At 39.9% G+C, this 22,270-nt stretch overlaps 1 protein-coding gene across 1 annotated transcript in view; it reads right to left on the reverse strand.

Moving 5' to 3' along the window:
• The window catches only part of LOC109037107 (somatomedin-B and thrombospondin type-1 domain-containing protein), a 97,085-nt gene extending 77,052 nt beyond the window's left edge, over window positions 1–20,033 (reverse strand). Inside the window, exon 1 of the mRNA XM_019051607.2 lies at window positions 19,964–20,033. Coding sequence (XP_018907152.2) covers window positions 19,964–20,018 — 55 coding nt within the window. The 5' untranslated portion in view covers window positions 20,019–20,033. The remainder of the gene's footprint in view (window positions 1–19,963) is intronic.
• Window positions 20,034–22,270: the final 2,237 nt, after the last annotated feature.

Below are 22,270 nucleotides of genomic sequence, written 5' to 3' on the forward strand. Positions count from 1 at the left end.
CCCTGCGCAGTTACCCCCCCCCCCCCTCCCGCGAGCATCACTCTCGTTAAACGCCAGCGGATTAAAATGAAACGGTAAATTAACAATAATATACATACGTTATAAATTGACTGCGCGCATGAGGCATAGCGAAACCGGTCGAGGGGGGGGGGGGGGTTGCGGTGGAGGGGACTAATAGGTCACCGCATTGGTTACGTAAATCTATTGAAAGGGAATTCGAATTTTCGCGTGGCTCGACCATCGACTTTCGTTTGTGCCGAGGTATTTTCCGGTTTAATTTCCTTGTCCGCGTATCGTTTTGAGTGATTTTCCAGGTTCGCGTCGGTTGTGTTAATCAGAGAGAGGCTAAATTTTTTTTAGAATAAGTGGTAGAATGAGCATGCTAGTTAGTTGATAGAATGTTATTTCCCTGTAATACCGATGATTATCAATGTGCACTGCCTGGTTCATTTTAGCGGAATAAACGTAGAATCAGATGAGAAAGCGGTAATCGCAGGGCATTGGATGTAGAGGATGAAGACTTCACCCTCAATATTGAACGGTTATTAAATTCTATTTTTTATTTGGATTAAACACAATAAAATACTGAATGGGACAATCAAAGAGACAGATTTAATTTAGTTCACAGAGTTTGCTTCACATTTTCAATGAGCAGATTTGCTCATTTTACCTGAATGAAAATGGTTGTTCATCATGCGAAACGATTGAGGAATCTCTTTTAGCGGCTGTAAAAGCTGCTCTAGAGAGTGAAGACCCAATTAAGACGACAACATTCCAAAAATTCCCCAAAGAATGAGGTATCACATATTATAACTTTCCCTCAATGTAAAAATGTTTCTCTTCAGGGAATCTTTCGCTCAAAAGTTTATCAGCAAGAAAATTTATTGCAGATGTTCGGTTTAGCAAATTGGTAGAACAACTGCTGATTTGCCTTTCAGCTCAATCGAACCATACGCTGACTTACCAATTGAATTAAAAGTCAGAAGAGCTGAACTGAAGCTTGTAGCTTTGATAGCCGCCCATTATCTGCCAATCTCTCTCCTTGATGTAATAATGGATTTGATTCATACTCTCGAAAACGAATTTCCTGATCACGTGGTATACACACGCACTAATTAAACTGTGACGAGTGAGCGGCTCGCCCAGTCGTCCATAGCCTTGCCTGGCAGAGATGAAGGAGGCCAAAACGCCTTCAATTTTTCAGTATGCAACATGGACATCCACTGAGCACGTTTAGTTGCATCAATACGTTGAAGTTAACTATACGATGCCTGGCGTCGCGTTGCTTTGTGGCGTCGCGTCGTCGCGCCACGATTGGAAAACCACCATTGATTCGCCCTGATGATCTTGTCGTCGAGGTATTTTCTGATCACGTAGTGAGCACATGCACTGCCCACGGGTAGTGAGACAAAGAGCATTAAGAAAGCTCTGTTTCAAAACTTTCGCTTTCACTTCATTTTTCAAAGAGAAGTAATTTATAAATTTTCCTAAACGTTTTAGATAGGTACATTAAAGTCATGTCCTGCAAAATTTATAAAAATGGAGACAGCTTTTTCCACTCTATTATTATGAAACGCAGCAGGATTTTGCGACGCTGAGGTTTTTGTGTTCCGTGATACAATCAAAATGCTACAATTGCGTATTTACTAAGAGTCAGTAAATTAGACACCAAAATGTCTGATTTACCAAGAAGCAATAAATTGCTTGTAACCGACAACTTAACACTCGAGTGCTAAGAAAAGATTCCTGATTCTTTCCTATAACGTCATTAATAATATCAAATCAGTCCGTAGTTTCCTTTATTTTGATACGACCGCACGAGATTGCAAATACGAACACTGCTTATTGTCGGTCTAGTGCAGCTTGATTGAAACCAAATAATTCCCTCGTAATCTTTTTCATTCCACTCTTTATTACTTTTTTTCATTTCTGACATCGACAAAGAACAAATTAGAGCGTCAATGAAGGAAGATTGAGCAAAGCAGGAGAAAAAAGAGATACGAAAACTTGGAGAGAGAAGATCGAGTCGAACTGATGTTACGTACGAGAGAGATAGAGACGGAAGAAGAGGGTACAAGATTGAGGGATGAGGAGCAAATAATAACGGGTAATAAAAGTCAATGACAAAGTTAAAGTCCTTCTCTAAACAGATTTGCCAAGTTATAGAAAACACCGTTATTCTTATTAAAAGGGAGAAGAGTTCCTCAAACATTTTGAGAACGAACGTAAATAGATCGTTCTTTGCAAAGGTGCGTCTATACTCTCGTAACATTTTGTTGTTCAATCGTATTTTGGCACATACCTAGCCCCAATGTAGGATTTATTATAGCCCGCACAATCAGGCTACATAATTTCGTATTGTCCCTATAGCCTAGCTCTACGCGCAATATGTTCGGGCTATATTCCAGAATACTATTCAACAGGTAATTGATACCAGGGTATTGAACATACATGCACAGATGGTTACTTAATAAGAAAGAAAGATAATACATCGAGCTACAAGCCAAAAATGCAGTATACTTAATCACATGATGCTACAATAAGGAACAAACAATTGACAAAGACAACACAATGAATTGAATTTGTTATTTTTTTGGCTTGTAGCTGGGCGTATCACATTTCTTTCATTGTCGATACGTTAGTCAGCCAATTAGCATTCCAGTGTAGTTGGTTACTTATTTATTAAGATTTCAAGGGAAGATCGGTAGAATAAGGGTGTCTACTAAAGTTGCATTTCGGATTTTCCTTACATTTTCTCGATAGTTTAAATAAAATGTTCTGATTTTTTGCGCGAATAAATTAACAGTCGTTAGAGTTAACAAACTAACATACATATATACAATGAACAGAATAAAAAGTTTAAATTTTGCATGTGCTAAACTGCTTATAGTTGAAAAATGTGTAACGCTCTCGGAACTTTCATGATCGATTTTCCTGATATTTTCCGGTTTCTACTGAAGGTAGATACGCCGAAAAAAAGTGATGCTGACTTAACATTTTAGATGTAATAAAGTGTGTGAGAACTCCTAAAACGCTGAATTAACCGCCAGAGCAGTTAGTTTTACATCTTCACATCGCTAAAGTAACTGCTATATAGCAGTTAATTTAGCGTTTTGTGAGTTCTCGCACACTTTTGGACATACAGAATGTTAGATCAGCAGCATTTTTCTCTTCGATGCAGGCCCTGAATAAATTTTCAATATTTTTTTCAAATTGGGTTGACTTAGGCAAACGGTGCAAGGAGGCAATGACACCGACTGCAAAAAGTCGTTTCGCGATTTTTGTTGATAACAATGCGGCGGCGCGGCGTCGGAGCGGAGCATCTTGCGAGTTCTCCCCTTTGTTTTAATCTCTTTGGCTCGGCGAAGCCTCTCCACCCCCCGCCTACCCCCGCCGCCCCGGCGTTTTACCTTGTCAATTCGTCGTCGCGACTCAACTTCCTCCCGAACGCGACCAGATAAGCGCCGCTCTCCAAAGTTCCAATTCCGGCCGGAAATGAACTTTTCGCACCCTGGCGCCGCGCGCCGTCGCCGTAGTCATAGTCGTCGGTACCGACAAAAATTCCTAAATGCTCCCTGCCTTGTCGCCGGATCATCGCAACAAAAAACGGGTTTTGCTTTCATTACACTCAGAGTTGCTAAAACAAAATTTCATAAAAGAATGTGATAATGAAAATTACGAGTGTGATTATGTGATACGAGTGTGATGTGCGATGTGTGATTACGAGTGTGATATGAAGTATCTTGTGAAATTTCTTTTTTCCCCATGAAATTTCTTCCGACCGACAAAATGTCAAAAATGCTTGTTTTTTCTAACAGAATTTCTTTTTATTTTTAGAGAGAATAATATTCGTCAATTAGACCAATTGGAGCGCGGTCTCTTTTTAGTTCTTCTCTTCTCGTCTTCTCTTGCTCTTTCTCTTCTGGCTCATCAAGGGGAGGGGGACCCTAACCTCAAATTTCAATTGTTTATTTTGATTCCATACCGGTGTGACGTCTCAGGTGCAAAGTTCGACGAATTACTAAATAAAAAGTGATTCAGTGTTCTTTTGTATTGTTCTAAACTGATTCTAGTCATTTCACCTTATTCAAAATGCCCTCTTATCCTGGGAAGGGTAAACCACTAGGTGGATCGCGCAAACATTTCACTGTGAAAATAAATCCGAACGCGAAGAGTAGGATTGCAGTATGTGAATTTTGCCAGTGGGAAGTAGCGGAAAATGCAACACCCGACAGACAGAACATCTTGTATCACACTATGCCCTTTCACAGTTTACCACGTGCGTAAAGGGACTTAAAGAGATTCATAAGTGCCTAGGGTTTAATCCTGAATTCTGAGTGTTAAATGAAATTTCTACCTTTTTACCAGAGAACGCTTGTGCGGATTCTTTTGAAAATTTAAAGGAATTTGTTTAATACTATGAAGAAAATTCGCTGAAATTTGGAAAAAAATATGGAGAACCGTTTACTTGTAAAAAATTTAACTGTACAATCCAATTATTAGAATTATTATTAGAATTAAAAGATTAGATGTGGCTTGGTTCCTTTCTGCTTAACGCGATCCATTTTGCAAGAAGGAACTGCACTCTTTGGCCCATTTTAGAGGCGACATACGATGGTGAAACTGGAGAAAAGCGTACCTCGGTTTGCGGCGTTGCATACTTAAACTACCAAACGTCACCTCTGAAAAATTTCGGCGATTTTAATTCTCTGTGTGATGACTATTCTTTGAAAATTTCAAGCCATGCTGGTTGGGTCTTCCGTTAAAAAATATATCATGAGAGGAAATTTTGAAACACTGTAACCGAAAAATGGATTTAAGCAGTTTCACCGTCGAGAGGCACCATAAGGTTCCCCATACAGATGGTTTTTCTTTATGAATGAGTCAAAGAGAGTAGTTCTTAATTGCAAAATGAAGTCAAATTGCGATAGCGGTGTGGGTTCCAAAAGTCAAAGTAATTACGTATACTCAGATATTCAGGCAGGATTTCCCTCCTTGGATGTTTAAAGTATTGAAATCTGCCTATATCTTTGAACGTAAACACGTACATCGAACCTTTTGCATAAATTACAAAAATTGGGATGTTCCTCGTAAATTCTGCCCGATCAAACTGCAAATGATTTGCATACATTGAAGAATACTGCAAACATTTGTGGTTTTACGTTCAAGAGTTGAAGGCCATTAAAAAGTCTCTGTTATTGTTATAATCTCGTAATTTCTTTGAAGAATTATTATTGCATATTCAAAACGTCATCTTATCGAAATTAGCCTAATTCGGTTTCTAAATTAACGCAAGGATAACTGGGTACGTGCCTGGAGAGCTCCGTTACGTCAACATCCATTTTTCGCGAAAACGTTAGGATTATCAAAATAGTTGTTTTCATGGAAAACTGGAAAGGTATATTTATGTTGAGTAAGAGATAAAGACTTCAGCCTACTCGATAGAGAGAAACAGTTTCCTTCGTTTCTAAACGCTGCGTGCAGTCCGATCGGTCTCTGTTGGGCGGTGGGTGACCCCGGTTTCTGAGAAATCCTCTCCTCTGAGACTAAAAAGTCACAAACAAGATGCTCCTTGCTGATTAAGCCTTCTTCATTTCTAGGAAGCGATACAAAATATCATCCCGTGCCTCAACTCCGAAACGACGAAAAAATCACGAAATCACATCGTTCAAAACTTCCGCGTGTATGAGAAAGATGAATCAACAGTATGAGTAAAGATTCTTTGTAGTTTGTCCCCTCTAATTACTGGTCATTCGGTAAAAATAGTCAAGCCATGATGTTGATTTGTAATTTTTACTACTTTGGAGTTACTTATATATGGAGTTATGTACTTTAAAAATTCAAGAAGTTAAAAAAACACCCGATGAATTTCAGACCATTAAAATCGATGATAGATTTGTGTTGTTTACACCTGGAAAACTCGAAAATGCCATGCATTCCTACAATTCATCTACATAATTCATTTTCTATGGTTCCTATGATTTACTATAATCTTCTGTATTATTTTCTGTTCTAGTGATGACTTTAGCAGATAACCAAGGCGTATTTGAAAAAGGGCCCATGGGCTATAAAATTATGATTCTAATAGGACTAGACATGAGACCAAACTAGCTCAACTTAGGCTCGTTTAAGAGCTAAGAGTATGAGCTACCACCTCCCGCAAACCGCATGTCGATATCTATTGTAGTTCCCGAATGACAGCCTTAGTGCCAGTTGTTTTGGGACAGCCTATGTATTAACATTTATTACTACTTAACTTTTGATTTATGGAAACTTATGGATTCTTTGAAAGCTGTTCTTAATATTCTTTTGATGTTTGTATAAGTCAGTTGTCATTGGTACGCCAATCGCAGTCTTTATTTGTGGATGAGACACCCCTCTTTGGTGTACGTTCATCTAGACCTCTATTTATTCTTACATTCTACTACTTTTTTACATTGATCTTTAACACTTTCGAAACAACTGCTACAAAATAAAATAATATTAAATAGTAGAACTGATTCATCTATAAAAAGTAAAAACCATATTTTGCCTTATCTGTTCGGAGCATCATACGTACAATTTCATTTCATAAACACAAAGGGGCTATTCTATGCTTAATGCTATCACGTGCTCATGAGGAATAGAGTTGCGCAAACAATTGGAGAGGTTCGAACGAAATGAGTGGTTTTAGTGTTGAGCCATCGCAGTGTCACCGGACAACCTGACAATATCGCGCACAAGGCCGACCCGTAAGGTATCCCAACGGAAGCTTAAGTTGGCTCTTGGAGAGAAAGGGCGGCTTACCTCTTTACTCTTGAACGGTTTTACGAGATAGGAAACTTCGACTCGGGGTAAGTTTTGATAAAATTGAGGTTTTTGGTGACAATGTAACGTAACCTTCTAAACTTTGCACATTGTTTTCAGATGCTTAAACTCGTGAGACTCTCCTTGAAAACGAGACTGCATCGACGAAATTAAGGTATGTCGGTTTGCAGAGAGATGTCAAACTTCGAGCATTTACGAGCTGGGAATTGAGTTGAGGAATATGCATAATGGCTTTTGAACGTAGTGGTTCTGTTTACAGATGCACTGAGACTTACCTTCTCTGTGATAGTAAATTATTTGAGACTTTGATTAAATTTTATGAAAATTTGAAGTTTATTCCCCGATGTTTTCAAGATTTCACATCTACCTCTTAAGCGAGGGAAATCTGACGCTCTGGGATGATTTCACGTTTTGAATTCACACCAGTTGTTAGTATTATATATTCGAGCTCAAGACGCATTAAAACTTCCCAAATCCAAGTCATTCGTGGAAAAATAACGAAATTTTTCCACGTTCATTCACACGTCCCCTCTAACAGAAAAACCGCAGTCGACCCGAGTCAAATCGGGTACTAAAGCAGTTTTGGTTTTTCACGATGAAAAAAATTCTCAAGTACGAACTTTTTTTCGTTTTTTAAAACTTAAGACACGTCGTATTAGAAGATGTTTGAGACGAAGCTCTAGTTATTTGCCTAACACATAGGTCGATTTCAACGCCTGAATAGGCCTAGGTTATTGATGGTCTTTTCGCGAGCATTAAGTTTGAACTTACGGTTTAAAATGTATTTGTAGAATACGCACGTAAATTACTCATTTATGAGGTAATGTTGCGATCTTTCGATGAACTCAACGTGTATTACGTGAAATTTGGATGGGCTAGTAAGTGCTGTAACGCTTAATTTGATCCATACCTATTCCTCATTGAAGCAAAATGTGTCAGGAAGTTAGCAGCCTCGCAAACTGCGACAAGACACAAAGTCATTACAAAGATCCACCATCAATTTACGGGATGCTTGCATGCAGATAAGTTGACCCATCTTTAAAAAACCATGGCATCTTTCCCTTTTTTCATGGCTTCAACTTTGGCGTTAATTCTCGCCCGTGGGTTGAAGCACCAACTCCGCGACGATTTATGACGTGCTATTGGGCGCACGCGGCGCGGCGTGCGACACCTTCGTCGCTCCTCTGGCGTAAAGGGCGTATCTCAATCTCTATATGAGCCCTAGAAAGGATGGATTCTTACGTAAAACAGGGCTCAAGTGGAAATTCAGATACGACCTTATGTCAGAGGGGCGACGACTAACTCAGCTCATGACAACTCCACTCCGATTAATTATGAAAGGAGCCAGCCATCAGCAAGCCAGATCTTCGCTCCTCTGACGTAAGGGCGTATCTCTATTTCAACATGAGCCCCAAAAAGCATGGAGTTTTATGTGCAACAAGGTTCACGTGGAAATCGAGATATGCCCTTACGTCAGAGGAGCGACGATATGACTCTTGCGAATGCGAAATGTTAGTTGCATCTTCACCGACCGGAGTCAACGGTTTGTCTCTTGGTATTTCTTTTCTCTTTCGATGACCTACCCCACCTTGACAAGGATTGCTATTCTTCGTGTATTCATAGTGGGAAGGGTTCCATTTGAACGTAAATTATGACCTAAACGTTACACTAAACATATCCTCTCCACAATTTCAGTTGGATCAGAAGACATACGCGGTGATATACATACACTAGGTGGAACAAAAAAGTTGGTCCTTTCAACAATATCCCCTATTTCCCAAGTTCAGTCACCAGAAAATTTTCGATATTTTTGCCGTTCGTTTGTGTGATTGACCATTGACCACCTGCAGCAATAGTACCGGTATTTGGTAAAGTTATCGAAGACTCAGTAGAATTGCCGGATTATCGTTAAAACATTTTACCGAAAATTGGTTTTTATCAGAGACGATATAAGATTAACAATAGAAATTTTTAAAATTTTCGAGTAGGGCGTAAAATCACTAGAAAATATTAAAAATTTATCTCACCAAATGAAGTCATTATTAGCGAACACGTAATCGGGTAAGAGGTCACCAAGAACATGATCAAATTGAGGCGCTGAGTAAAGTGCAAAAAGAGCACTTTTCGGTTGCAGTGTTTCAGTATCTTCACTGACATTTCGTCACAAGAAATTAAATTCATGTACTTCGTTGTTTCTCCTGAATATTATTTATGATAATGCATGTTCTAGATGAACCAATTCAGAAAAACCACTCGTGAGTATCCTCTTTGAGCGTAAAAGTAATAGCTGTGAATAGTCCGTGTCACCAAAGCCTCGAAGTGCCCTCCTTGCTCTTGCCATTTTAATGACAGTAAACTCTCTGGTGATCCATTTCCATTGTAGATATTACGGTAATTTTACTTCAGTATTTCCTTTAGCAGGTACATTTCATCGAAGCATTTGCATGTTACACACATGGTGCTGGTACCTCAAATGCAAATGCATCTCAGCGAATAAGAGTGGTAAACGGGGTTCAATTTTGAATGTGCGGTTGAAACCATCTAGGGCATGATAAACTATCTCTCCACCGTGTCTCCGTTTTCAACTTCTTCCTTGCTGAAACCTGAATTTTATGACTGCAAAAGAAGCGAGGACAATTGCTTCCAAGAGTTGAGAAAAACCCTCACCTGGTGTTTCTTCTACGAGAGTGATATTTCCGTTTACAGTCTCATTACGAGCGCGATGATTAATTTCCTAGGAAATCCTTTCTTGTCGCTTTTACTCGTCTAAGACCACGCGAAAATATAAAATATCCAGAGCGCAGCAGGTTATTCCTGAAGTCTGACCGAAATGTAAAATTGTTTTTTGAGCCCGGTTGGTTAATATAAGGCAACGCAAAGTTTGACAAAGAAGAAAGAAAGAAGAAAGCAAAAAAAATACTGGTTTGTTTGTAAAATATGAATATTTCACGTACCTAAAAATTATGAATGTTCTCTCAGAAAATTAGAACTCTCCGAAATAATAATTGCCCTTATACGGTTATGGAGACTTAAAAGATAGAGACAAATCAGATTATTTCTGAAATTTACTCACATTTCGAACTTTTTCCAGTCTCCTTACACAAATACACTATCAACTATTTTCCTTCTACGTTGACTTTTTTGCGATGATATATCCACAATTTTTCTATGCCCTGACTTACATCTGTTTCCTATCTCTGCAGGATTCAGGCTAAGACGTAATCCCTTCCCGCACCGTGAAAAATTTCAATCGCAGAACGTCAAAAATAAGGGCTCTATAAAGTTACAAAATTAGAAAAAACCGCAAGCGAATCGAACATACACCCACACATGTAAATAGACACAAATAAACCCGAACGAGGGATTTAGATGACCACTCCTCTATAAAATCGCCATAAAAACCGAGTCATAATGCAATTGCCGGTAACTGTGAGTGCGAGCATAGATTCTCCGGAGGAGTCCCATTGCAAATGATACTAATACGCAATAAAAGCCGAGCAAAGAGCGAGTTTTCCGTGCAAACGACGTTGCCAAATATCCCGGGAAAACCTGCTCAATCCACGCTGCGCAACGAGAGGAAAATAGCGGGGCGGCAACGGCGGGGCGAGTTTATCCGCCGTCGCGCGCCATTATTCATGCCGGGCGCCCGGCGCCCCTGGGGAGCCGGGAGACCCCGTCCGAAAATGAGTTCTATCGCGAGCGCGGCTTAAAATTCTTCCGGGATTCGCCGAGCTTTTCTTTCGAACTCGCTAAATTTTACATATCCGCCGCGATAAGCCCAACGCGGGCGGAAAAGCGTACGCTTCTGCGATTGTCGTGCTTCCGGCATCCGGCGCGCAGCTTCCGCAGGGTTACCGGTGTGCGGTCCTATCGCATCCCGATACTTTAATTGCTGTAAATCCGCGGTAAATTACGCAATTCTCAGCGGACACTGTTATCGTGCTCCTTGGAGGGCGTCGGTAAATTGCGCCGATTTCATGGTAAATTGCGCTGACCCCACCTGGGACAATAAGTAAGAAGTTTTGAAAAGATTGCTAGGTAATTTGAAAAAACTGCTGATCAGCTCAGGAGTGAAGCGTAGACAAATTTAAAATGCAAGCTTACCTGCGCGCACTGAGAAAAACAGTTCGGTCACATGAACCGAATGTACGGTGTATATCGGCCGTATTATTCGGTTCATGCGACCGCTCTCTCGGTTTTAGCAACACTGGAAGAAAAAAAAAACACATTGGATCTGGAGTCCAGACTCTTAAAAACATCGACAAAAAAAAATACTCTTGATTCAATCGGATTTTTGCTGAAATCAAGAACCAAGCCTCTTAATTTGAGCGGATTTACTTTTGATTTAAGCAAAAATCTGATTGAATCAAGAGTATTTTTTCTTGTCAATGTTTTCAAGAGTCTGGACTCTAGATCCAATGTGTACTTTTTTCCAGTGAACTGCATCTTCGGCTAATACATCCAAGCTTTTTCGTTTATCCTGTTCGGTTTGAATGCTCTGTTGCATGATGATACGGTTCCCAGAACAGACAGAGCGGTTACACCGAGCCTTACAGCGGCTCTGAACCGAACATAACACGACCTATATTGAAACTGTACTTACATTCGGTTCATAAAACCGAAGTTTTGTTTCTCAGTGCGTATTGAACTGAGACTTAAAGGACTAAAAGACTAAAATTAAAAAGTGCAAGTGAGTGATTTCAAGTTTGTTTTTAAAACTTTTTTGAATTTTTGTACCTTTTTATCTTCAATCTCTTGCAGGAGAAAGGCACCCATGACCTTTAAAACAATTCTTAGCCGTTGTACCGGCTTGGAGTCGCCGCCAGCCATCGGTTTTACAACAAAGCCAAAATTATTCTTCAACCACAGTAAGCCAACCCTCATTTATCCAGAATTTGGTACTTGCGAGATGAAGCTATCATTGCCTGTAAAGTTGAATTTTTGTAAATTTTTGAAATTGTTAAATTGTACATACTTACGAGAGCAATTAAAGCACTAACTCTTTGGCCCAATTTAAAGATGTAAGCCCAAAAATGGTCGGCTAACTTCCAGTAAAACGTGTAGCATTTCCATCTCCACCCTATCCAACTGAGATCTGTGGTGACGATTCGAGCTTGCCCTGACGCGCAGCATAATCCAAGAGAAAAAGTGACCTTCCCATACCTCGTCGATTCAATTTCGTATCAGCGTGCCGCATAGCCGCACAGAAGAGTAGGAGGCTTTTGAAGTGGCCTTGAAAACATTTTTCAATCAAAAGTCTCGGAGCAGCCACCGGAAAACTCCTGTCTGTTTCCTCCGCCTCGACGTCCTCCCAATGTTCAGCCGAAAGCTCGCAATCAGCCGGATTCTCACCCGTCGGGACGGCCGCTTCCGGTCCCAAGAATCCACTTCCGCCGTTTATTCCCGAAACAACCTAAGTGCCGACGTTCGGAGGCACAAGAGATAGTTACATGTATGTACAAGAGTCGGCGGTTCGAGAATTTTTGCTGCCTCCGCCTTCTTCCAAAACGAGGGATTCGATCATGTGTGTCGGGCCGGCCGCACTTGGCGCTTCTGCTCCGAAAACGAGATTTCATGGGCCGCTGACCCGTATTCGCCGTCGCCGTCAGCCGGGCGAAATTTAATATTCGCCCTTGATGGAAAAGGAATTGGACCGTCCGACGCAGGAACAATGTCGAGCCGGATAAAAGTCTCATTTGCACTGCCTCCATTTTCGAATGCACTGAGATCCAACCGGTCAACAACGGCTCCACTCAAAATGTTATCGCGTTTAGGATCGCGGAGAGGTTCCCATCACGCTGAGGTGAATAGCAAGGGAATGTGTCTCCCGAGAATGTTTGCATTTTAGCAACTGCCGGGCGGATATTAGAAAAAAAAAAAAAACCTCTGAGGATGGAAACAATTAAAGTCACTGAAAAAAGGGATAATCTCCGGTGACTACACTTCGACTACTAGAACTGGGGAAAGAAAGCCCTTCAGGAGGGCGAAAAAACGATCAAATTCAAATTTATTGATTTTCGGTTTCCGATGATTTTCTATAATTTTGAGTTGAATTGTTTTTTCTGCGCTCCTAAATGATTTTCAGTAAAGGTTCCCTTTTCCAATGCCCGATCACAAATTTCGAACGAATCGTCCAACAAATTTGGACTCTAATAACCAACATTTGAAGTTTTTTAGATCACTATATGAGAGCATTAGCAGCTGAAGCAGCAGACAGGCTACAATCAAAAGTGACCTACATGATGCTGACAGCATTCGGACTCTTCACCCAAGATGCGAAAGTAGCATCCCTGATCAACACTGGATACATATCTTCAGTCGAACAGGGCACAGCATGGTGGGTTTTAACGGCAAGGAATGTTGAAAAGCCAGTAGATTTAGCAACCGGAGACTCCGCAGGGAAGATCAGTGCTTCTTTTCATGAGTACACTCCTTCCGATGCACTATTATGTGCTATCGTCCAGAGACAGAATTCTGGATTAGAAGACAATTGTGACTCCCTACTCAAATGGACTTTTGGAGAAGTTGAAAACATCCCGACAATCCGAAGCGCGTACAACTTGCAAGCGTGGCAGGAGCAGTAGAAGGACACTGGATACTATTAGCAGGAGAAGGGGGCATTCTAACATTCAAAATTTGTAAGAGAGATGAGACAGAAAGAGAGAAAAAAGGTCCATCACTAAGAGGAACAATTTCTAAACTTTCAGTTGTTATGGAACATGTTCATACGAATCGAGGTTTTTGGGTTCGTGGACTGAACATTTTCAATCATAGAACTAAAGTTTAGTTCTGTAAACTAAAGTTGTTAGTTTGCTCAGCTAAGGGCGTAGTACATTGAACCAAGCTCTAACTAAACTATGCGATTCGTGCACCCAAAGTTTTTTCTCCAGGTGCAGATCAACGTTCGAAACTGTATTGATATGAATCAAATCATGTTATACCTCTTTCTCCTCCCAAAACAAGCCAACATGAATAATACGGTTAGATAGTGAAACAAAGGATTGCTCTTTACCAACTACATTCAGAGAGAGAAAATACTGAAAATGAAATAGTCATCGGAGGACAAGTTAGATGCACTGAGACGTGTTTCAGCGGAGAGTAAGGGCTCCTTTGTTCGTTCTCTCCGTCTGGAATCTTTCAAGAAGACGTTTTCTCATTTCGTTCAGACCGCTCACGCTGGACAAACTTCAACACAGGACGAATTTTCGCGGTTGGGACCCGCACCATCGAATTTGTCAAAGTCAGCTTCAAAACACTGGATGATCTTCGCGAAAACCGAGCAATGGATGTTTTTGCACCGTTCTTATTTAACTTTGACCGGAAATTATTTACTTTCCGGGAAATGGTTTCTCACCAGTTTCCGTTATGGGGGTTGCCTAAGGAGGCAGTGAAGGAGACTTCAATAATTGCAGTCGGATGCTCCATAAGGAGCGCAAGCTTAAGAAACCTTAATAAAAATGTGCAGAATTGGATAAAAATATTTCTCGTAAATCTCTCGTAATAAACTAGTTTAATCGCAGAGAAAGCTATCCTCTGCGCTCGATGTTCATGCATTTCTAAGTTATTTCGTCGCCTGGCTGACCAAAGGGCGTAACTACACATTGACATGACCCCAGAAAGGCATTGAATTGTATGGACGACGGTGTTCATTGCAGAGTGCAGTTACGCCCTTATGTCAGGAGGCCGTCGATTTCTACCAGGAAAATTATCCGATCCGTAATTAGAATTTTCCTTTAAGCTAAAGCCAGTCGGAAAGCCCACTCCATGTTCGCCGACGTAAACTGTTCCGATAAATCGAATGTAGAATAACGTAGACGTAGTTATTATTTCGCGCAACGATAGAGAAAATACTTCCAGGGCCCTTGGCTTTACACGCCAAATCACCCGTTAACATTCAAAACTTTACATTCTTCTTGTGCCATCGACTGTGTTAATTGACCCCTCGATAATGTGAACAATGATCCACGTGATGGGGTGGACGCCGCACCAGGGATGACCAGGAGCATGGGTTCATTGAGCGCCAAGAATGATGGGACATAATTTCGATGGCATCGTTTAGTTGCTGCTACGGCATTGACTCGGGAAAGGGAAAAGTGAGTAGTGTAGAGCGCGCACAATGGAACTCGCAGTTTATTAAATCGTGCTCTATAACCGCGGTTGCCTATATTTACAGTTTTTTCCATGTCCAGCTCCTCAAACGAGTAGTATGGAGGACTTTCGGCTACTCGTGGCACTAAAAAAGATGCATTTGTGATCCAGTTTGAAACAGCTTTCCCAATCTTATAACGTGTCCAGTGTGTAAATGTGTGTGCGCTCATTTTGAAATTTTAGAATACTATGAGTAGTTCATCTAATTAGTTCGAAATAAGCAAATTAAATGCGAAACGATGGATCCAAAACCTTTCAAGGTCCTATCGAGCAACCATGAATTGGGGTTCCGTTTTTCTTTTCTAAAAAATGTATCATTATTTTTTTTCTTTGGACGACTCATTTATTGACTATACGAATAGGTTGTCTTCTCCACAACCTACGTTGCTGAGAAAAGTGTGTGTTTTGTTTGAACCCACACGGAGAGAAAAACTTCGTGCTGGGACCCGAAGTTTAGGTCATATGGATCTCTGAAGTTTTCTGATCAATTAAGCATCCGAAAACTTGAGGTCGAGCTGCCAAAGTTTGGGGCAGACATCGACACTTCGGTATGCACCGGATAGTACTTCAGCGGACTGATTATTGAAATTGATGGACAAAGCTATAGACAAAGAAGACATAGGGAGTATGAAGCGATCCTATTGGTTGACATGGGTGATTCCTATAGACAAAGGGAGAAAATGATAGACTAACTGTCGGGTCTCTCGTGGGTTGCCGTTAGTTAGTCTATTACCTACCTCCTTTGTCCATTGCAACCACTCGCTTCCACCGATAGGATCTCTCCATATCTCTTTTGTCTCCTTTGTCGATAGCGTTGTCTATCAATTTCAATAATCGGCCCGCAGAAGTCTGACGCGAACCCTTCGGTACATACCGAAGTACTTCAGATGCCTGACCCGAACTTCGGCAGCTTGACCTCAAGTTTTTAGATACGTGATCCGAAAACTTCAGAGAACCATATGACCTCAACTTCGGGTCCCACGCACGAAGTTTTTTTCTCCGTGTGCAGGAGAGAGGGCCCAGGGTTGCGTTACAGAGCGTCACAAAGGGTGAAAAGGTGAAAAGGGTCTCCGCTCAGCAAAAATCTACAAAAGTTGTTCATCTATTTTTTTTCACCAACAGGTTTGACGTTTTCTTACGACATCGAAAAGATCGAAAAAATTATTCTTCTTGTTGTTGATCATTAATTGTGTTTGTTCGAACCAAATGTTTTTCCGCCGAGCAAATATCTACTCAAGTCGTGCATCTAATTTTTCTCACCAACAAGTTTATTAATTTTCTCATGACATCAAAATTGTTGACAAAATGATTCTCCTTGGTGCTGTTTAAGCATGATCAACCCGTGCAACAATGTGAATAATAAAGGGTCTGTATTGCCCGCGCAAAAACCTCCGTTCCATTCGAACTTCAATCAGTAATGCAAATACTACAAATATACGTCAACCGTAAATTAAGTGTTACCTTAAATGAACCTCTTATCATATCCTTCAATTCATTGAAAATAACATTTGTCATGAGTGTTATTCTTTTTGACTCTACATTATACCGTGATAAATTCCACGATAACTCGAGGAAAAATCGCCTTTACCAAGGGGTATAAAATATATTATTTCTCTCCAATTCTGACAATAAGGCATCTTTCAAACAGTCTGACGATTATTGAGAGAGCCGTGCGGTGGGAGGGCGGGGGAATACAACTGACCAATAAATACCGAGCTGGAACGAGTAAAAAATAACTGGCGGAAGACCATGAGACTAGGGTAGAACCGTGACCACGCACCGCCACCCGCGCTATCCTTTTTAAATGCGGAGCAATTCGTTGCGAACGAGAAATAAGTTGGATTCTTCCGTTATTTACGACTTCGAATAAATCGTGGACAAATTTACCTCTCTGTAGTCTTAGGTTGAGGCAATGCGACATCAATTGAGGATTCCAGAGTTTTATCATGATACCGCAAAAGAGTGTGATAGAAATATCAAAAATTACAGTATTAATTTTATTATTCCGAATACTTACACTGGAGAATAAAACACATTGAACCTAGATTCCAGACTCATGATAGCATTGACAAGAAAAAATACTCTGGATTCAATCAGATTTTTGCTTAAATCAAGAGGAAATCCGCTCAAATTAAGAGGCTTTGTTCTTGATTTAAGTAAAAATCCGATTGAATCAAGAGTATTTTTTCTTGTCGATGTTTTCAAGAGTCTGGACTCTAGATCCAATGTGTTTTTTTTTCCAGTGTAGATTTAGTCGCGAAGTATTTAGTCCCAGGACTCAACTATTAGTCGCAGAATTCTGGCTCAAACGTGACTGGACCGTAAAAACCCCGAGCAATTTTACAACTATTTAATTTCTTCAAAATCGAAAAATTGTACGTAAAATTTGTGAGAGCATAATCCTCTTTTGGCGGAATTACATACGTCCGAGACACTTACAAATATCGACCGACATGCGCTCTCTTAATATTGTGCACGCAATCCTAAGAAAAATGCTAAAATAGTATTATGTGTCATTAGAATGTAATGTTCAATAAGAAAAATAAATAAATAAAAACTTACAGAATTATTCGCATTTTAATCCTACGTACGCGAAAGATTAGGGGGGAAAACATTTATTTAAAAAATACATATTTTTTCAAAGGTAATGTGCTCAAATGATCATGCCACGTTTTTTCTTGGCGACAGCAGCAGCAGTCATAAGACACATGAGAGACGATGACCGTGATACAAAGAAGACGTAGCTACAGGTGCTGGATAAGAACGATCGTCAATCGCGAAGGGGCTGATACAACTATTCGAGCACGAGTGTGTTGTTTGGCCTAGTGTCCAAGATGAAGGCGCCCTGTCAGACGAAATGTTTCTGCTGATTCCACGTGAATTCTCAAACCTGAACCCACGTGTATAGATCGAGGAGATATCATGTAGACTGCTATGCGCTACGATTTCCGTTCCATTTCCGAGTTTTACTTTTACACTAATGATAGGCTCATTGTTTTTTCGCCGAATGATATAAATATTCTCTAAAATTCATGAAGATTCACCAACGAAATAAAAAATGAATAATCGGTTGAACAAAAAGCCCTGTTGAATTTGGTGCCAAACAATGAAGGTTGGATCAACCGAACATTATATTCCCCTGATTTTTCTTGACTCTTAAGGATTGATCCCTGAAAGAGTCCATTAATTCATATAAGTTCCCTCACTTTTCCTAAGATTCTCTGGGATAAAAAGGTATTTCTCTATGAAGTTTGAGGCAAACTTGTTAATCTTTTTGATATTTTGGGTGAAAATATGGCGCCAAGTTAAAGTGGTCCACCGAGACCATTTATAAACAAGATATTTTCGGGGCGGGAAGGAGAAAAATTTTCGGTTTTTTTGACGCCGGTTTCTCAATGAATTCTCCGATTTTCTCACAGAATTCGGTTCTTTATTTTCCCGATGGAGCCTAGCATTACCAAGGTTTTTCAAAACCTAAACACTATGAGCTGCATCAAACGTATTTCTGTAAAGTCTACAATGATTGCAGTTATCTCTAAGAGAAATTTTGACCAAGTTTTCTACTTAGCACAAAATCTGCTGAGACAACGGTTGCGTTGGTCATCTTCTTTCCCCTGAATCAGTGATTCTTTGTAACGCATACTCTTAATTGTAATACGAAACTGAGAATACAAACATGTGTTTTATACTTTAAAAAAGACACAGAATAAACAATGCTGCGAGTAATACATGTTGTATGCAAGCAGGCTGTGACGTGTACTTACACTTGCTTTCTTAAGATTATAAAAAAAGCAATTTTTGAGAATTATTAGCCAAGTAGAGATATTTTCCATTCTCAACTAAAATGAGGGTCGATTATCGGAGGGGTAAAAAATTCTGAGCATCATACTCAAAAGATATGTTTTAAGGGTTTAACTATCAATTCTGTAAAAAATGGGTTTGCTTCTTCTAAATGAATCCCATCAAATAGAATGCTCATCAATGGCACAATAACTAAAAGTCACACAGTTAAAATGCTTCTTTCAGAGCTCTGATACGTCTCACGCATTATAAAACCAAAATATATAATTTATAATGCTGTATAATGATGTAAGTAACAACAAGGGTATAAATACATATTGTAAATATTTGCTACTTTATTGTACTACGTTGACTTAATGCCGAACCGTTCTAGGCTTAAGTTCGCCGAGGTGTTGAATTAGACGCTGAGTCAATTAAATGGACAGCGTTTATAAAGCAGTATGAAATGCACATACATATTAATGGCCTTGTTTTAATGGGAATCACTGTGAGTTGCGCTATTTCTGAAATAATTTGATAATATTGGTTCCCTTCCGATTCAAAGTGAGAGTTAACAATGAGAGCAACGACGCGACGAATAGTGAAATATTGCCGAGCTAGCTGAGAGAGAAAGATGTTCGGCTAAATATGGAAACCAAACCAAAGATGGAGGTGGCTGTAGAGCCTGCGGTCTTCATCGGGTCGATGCCGCCCAAGATTGCCAGTTTTTAAAACACAAGTTTCTCCGGTGAAGAGTTTATCGCTTTCAAAGCCTTCTTTTGCCATTAAAGTGCATTTTCAAACCGATATGGTTTATTTACTATCATAAAAAAAATAAATAAAAAAAATAGATAAATAAAAAAAAAATAATAAATAAAAAAACGTAAAATAAAAGTTTGTTTAAGCAGGGCTCTTCGAGTGAATGATGTAATAATTAGGATAATAGTTTAACAAAACATATAAATTGCAATTATAAAATAAGCTAATTAGCTTTTATCTCAAGCCTGTGTAGAAGTAAAAAGTTTACAATTAATTTCGGCTTAATAATTAAGGCTTTCGTGCCTTCGTGCAGATTAGTTAAAACCAAAAAGAGGTATATTATTGTTATAAATTCACTTATTCTAAATTTTTAATACTTGCAAAGGAATTTCCTCCTACCAGGAACTGCCCTAAGGAGGTTTTCTAAGTTTAATAAAGGGATCAGCTTGATAGACTATAATATTCATACCTCGGTCTGGAAAAGTCAACTCAAAATTTCCAATACGGAAAAAGTCACAATGCATATGCACAATGAATCTCACCTGTGAACAAAGAAAGAAAAATATAATTAAACATCAATGCACAAACGAAGGTTACACAGCGCATCAAGTGATGTTTATGAGGAATAAAATGCACTGCATTTTTGGTATTTAACGCAGGAAAATAGATTACTAAACTAAAGAAATTATTTGCGCAGTTACAGTGTAATACGTAACTTAACATTTTTCTTACTTACCATTACTTTTATGTTCACTCTTTGAGTTTTACAGAAGTTCATCTCCAGACTTTTCAATTTATGCATTTGTTCAAAAAATTTGAAGAGAAAATATTTCTATTCATAGCGTAGGAGCTCATCTCGCGTCCATTCGTGTTTTCGTTAAATGTGATTATTTTAAGCATTTCACGAAAAGATAAGGGAAGGGCGATAATTATGGAGTCGAGCATACAGAGAAAGGTAGATTTTATGATATACTAGACTTCTTTCGAATGAAACATGCTTTAAATGATCAGGGTATCATATAAAACGATTTGTAACAATTTATTTCAGTGTAACTGCTTCATATTCCTTTTTTTGTCTCACAATTAGTTATACTTAGAGATTTACAGAGCAGATTCTCATAATACGCCTTTAATCGAGAGGAATTAATCTTTAAACGAGCCTACTGTTTTCAAATTTCAGTTCTTTCCCAGCTACGAAGCGTGCACCCCAGGTTGGTCGCGGTCGCGCAGCGACCGGTGGCAGGATCGATGGACCGCAATTTTATACCCATGCCTTTTCCTTTCTTGCTGATGCTAAGAAGGAGGACAGGCTAAGAAGGAGAGACACAAGGAGAGATGAACTTTTGATCTCTATCTCGAAGCGCAGCTTGGCAACAGCTCAAAACAAGACCTTGTGTTGTTACCTTTTTGCTAAACACCCGCTAGCTCATGAATATTTATACCGAACAATTACACCAGCTTTTTAGACTTTAATCGCACTCCGGGCCGGACGATAAAGAAGTCGCATTTTATTTTCTCCCAAGTCGGAGCCTGGCGCTCACTTCCCATAAATACCACTTCCTATTTCATGAGCAAATGCGGCAAGGTGCGCCTGCCACCACCCCCCCCCCCCCCCACGCCTCGCTCGTTTTGAACAATTTCCAAAATAAAAATAAGAGAGAGCTCGGGCGCCTTCAACGCACAAAACGACTTATGTTTCAGCAGAGTGCTGACAGCAGTTTTAAAACTTTTCCAGTGGAATTTTCCGCCAAGTTGAGCTTAACACTTGCTGTTACTGCTGCTGAAAGCACTGAGGCACGAGAGCTTTTCCGCTGTTTTAGATTTTGATGATGGAATAACGACTGTGCCTTGATCTTCTCAACAGTTTTAGATTGCCAGAAGAGTCTGGCCATTCTTGCAAGTCCGCTAATTTTCTCTCACTGATTGACTTCCATTGAAGATTCCGCATTTAACGAACGTCAATTAATGCGCGCTTCTGTGTGCAAGTCCTTAAAAGTAAGTGCAGAAATGAGATGGAAATTCCTGTAATGTAAATATCAGAACACAAGTTTTTCCTATCTCATTTGACCTACACTTTTAAACCTAATTAACTGGATCTCAATTCACGCAAAAAAAGCTGAAAAAAAAAATGATGTCATACAAACGATGTGGACTACTACTCAAATTTTGTGTTGCTTTTGGTGCAGTTTACGTGAAATTCAGCATAAAAAACAATGGTAAAACCGAAGTTCCTCAGGATCAACCAATGGCATGGATTACATTGGGTTCTCTTCCGGCATTTCAACCGTACAATCTAGTTATTTTTTCTCGCAGTTTAGGTAACAGTAACTCGATTTTGAGCTTTCCCGCTTTAGGGCTCCTCCTCCGTGAACGGTTACACAGTCGAAATCAGCTCTATGAGATCAATCAAATATTTCCCTTTCGTGTAACCCTCTAAACCACAACCGTTTGACACACTTCATAGAGTCACGGAGACAGAAACGTGGATTTCGGTTCCACACGTGCGTTCTCTCAGAGGGCGGAATGTAAATTTCGATGAAAGCCCTAGCGAGCATAAAGACTGACGAACTTCCAAGAAATTTTCCGAACGAACCGCGTGCGGCGAGCAGGGCAGCTTATTTTGCATAAACAAATAAATACTCGGATCCGCAGCGGAACTCGCCAGAGGGCGCGGCGCGCGGTGAAACTGAAGCATACGGATTTTGCGTGGCGCACTGAAAAAGTGAAGGAAAATGCATCTTTAGAAAAAAATACCCATTCATTAATCGTGCATTTG

Source organism: Bemisia tabaci, chromosome 4 (genome assembly GCF_918797505.1).
Source record: "Bemisia tabaci chromosome 4, PGI_BMITA_v3".
Lineage (NCBI taxonomy): Eukaryota > Metazoa > Arthropoda > Insecta > Hemiptera > Aleyrodidae > Bemisia > Bemisia tabaci.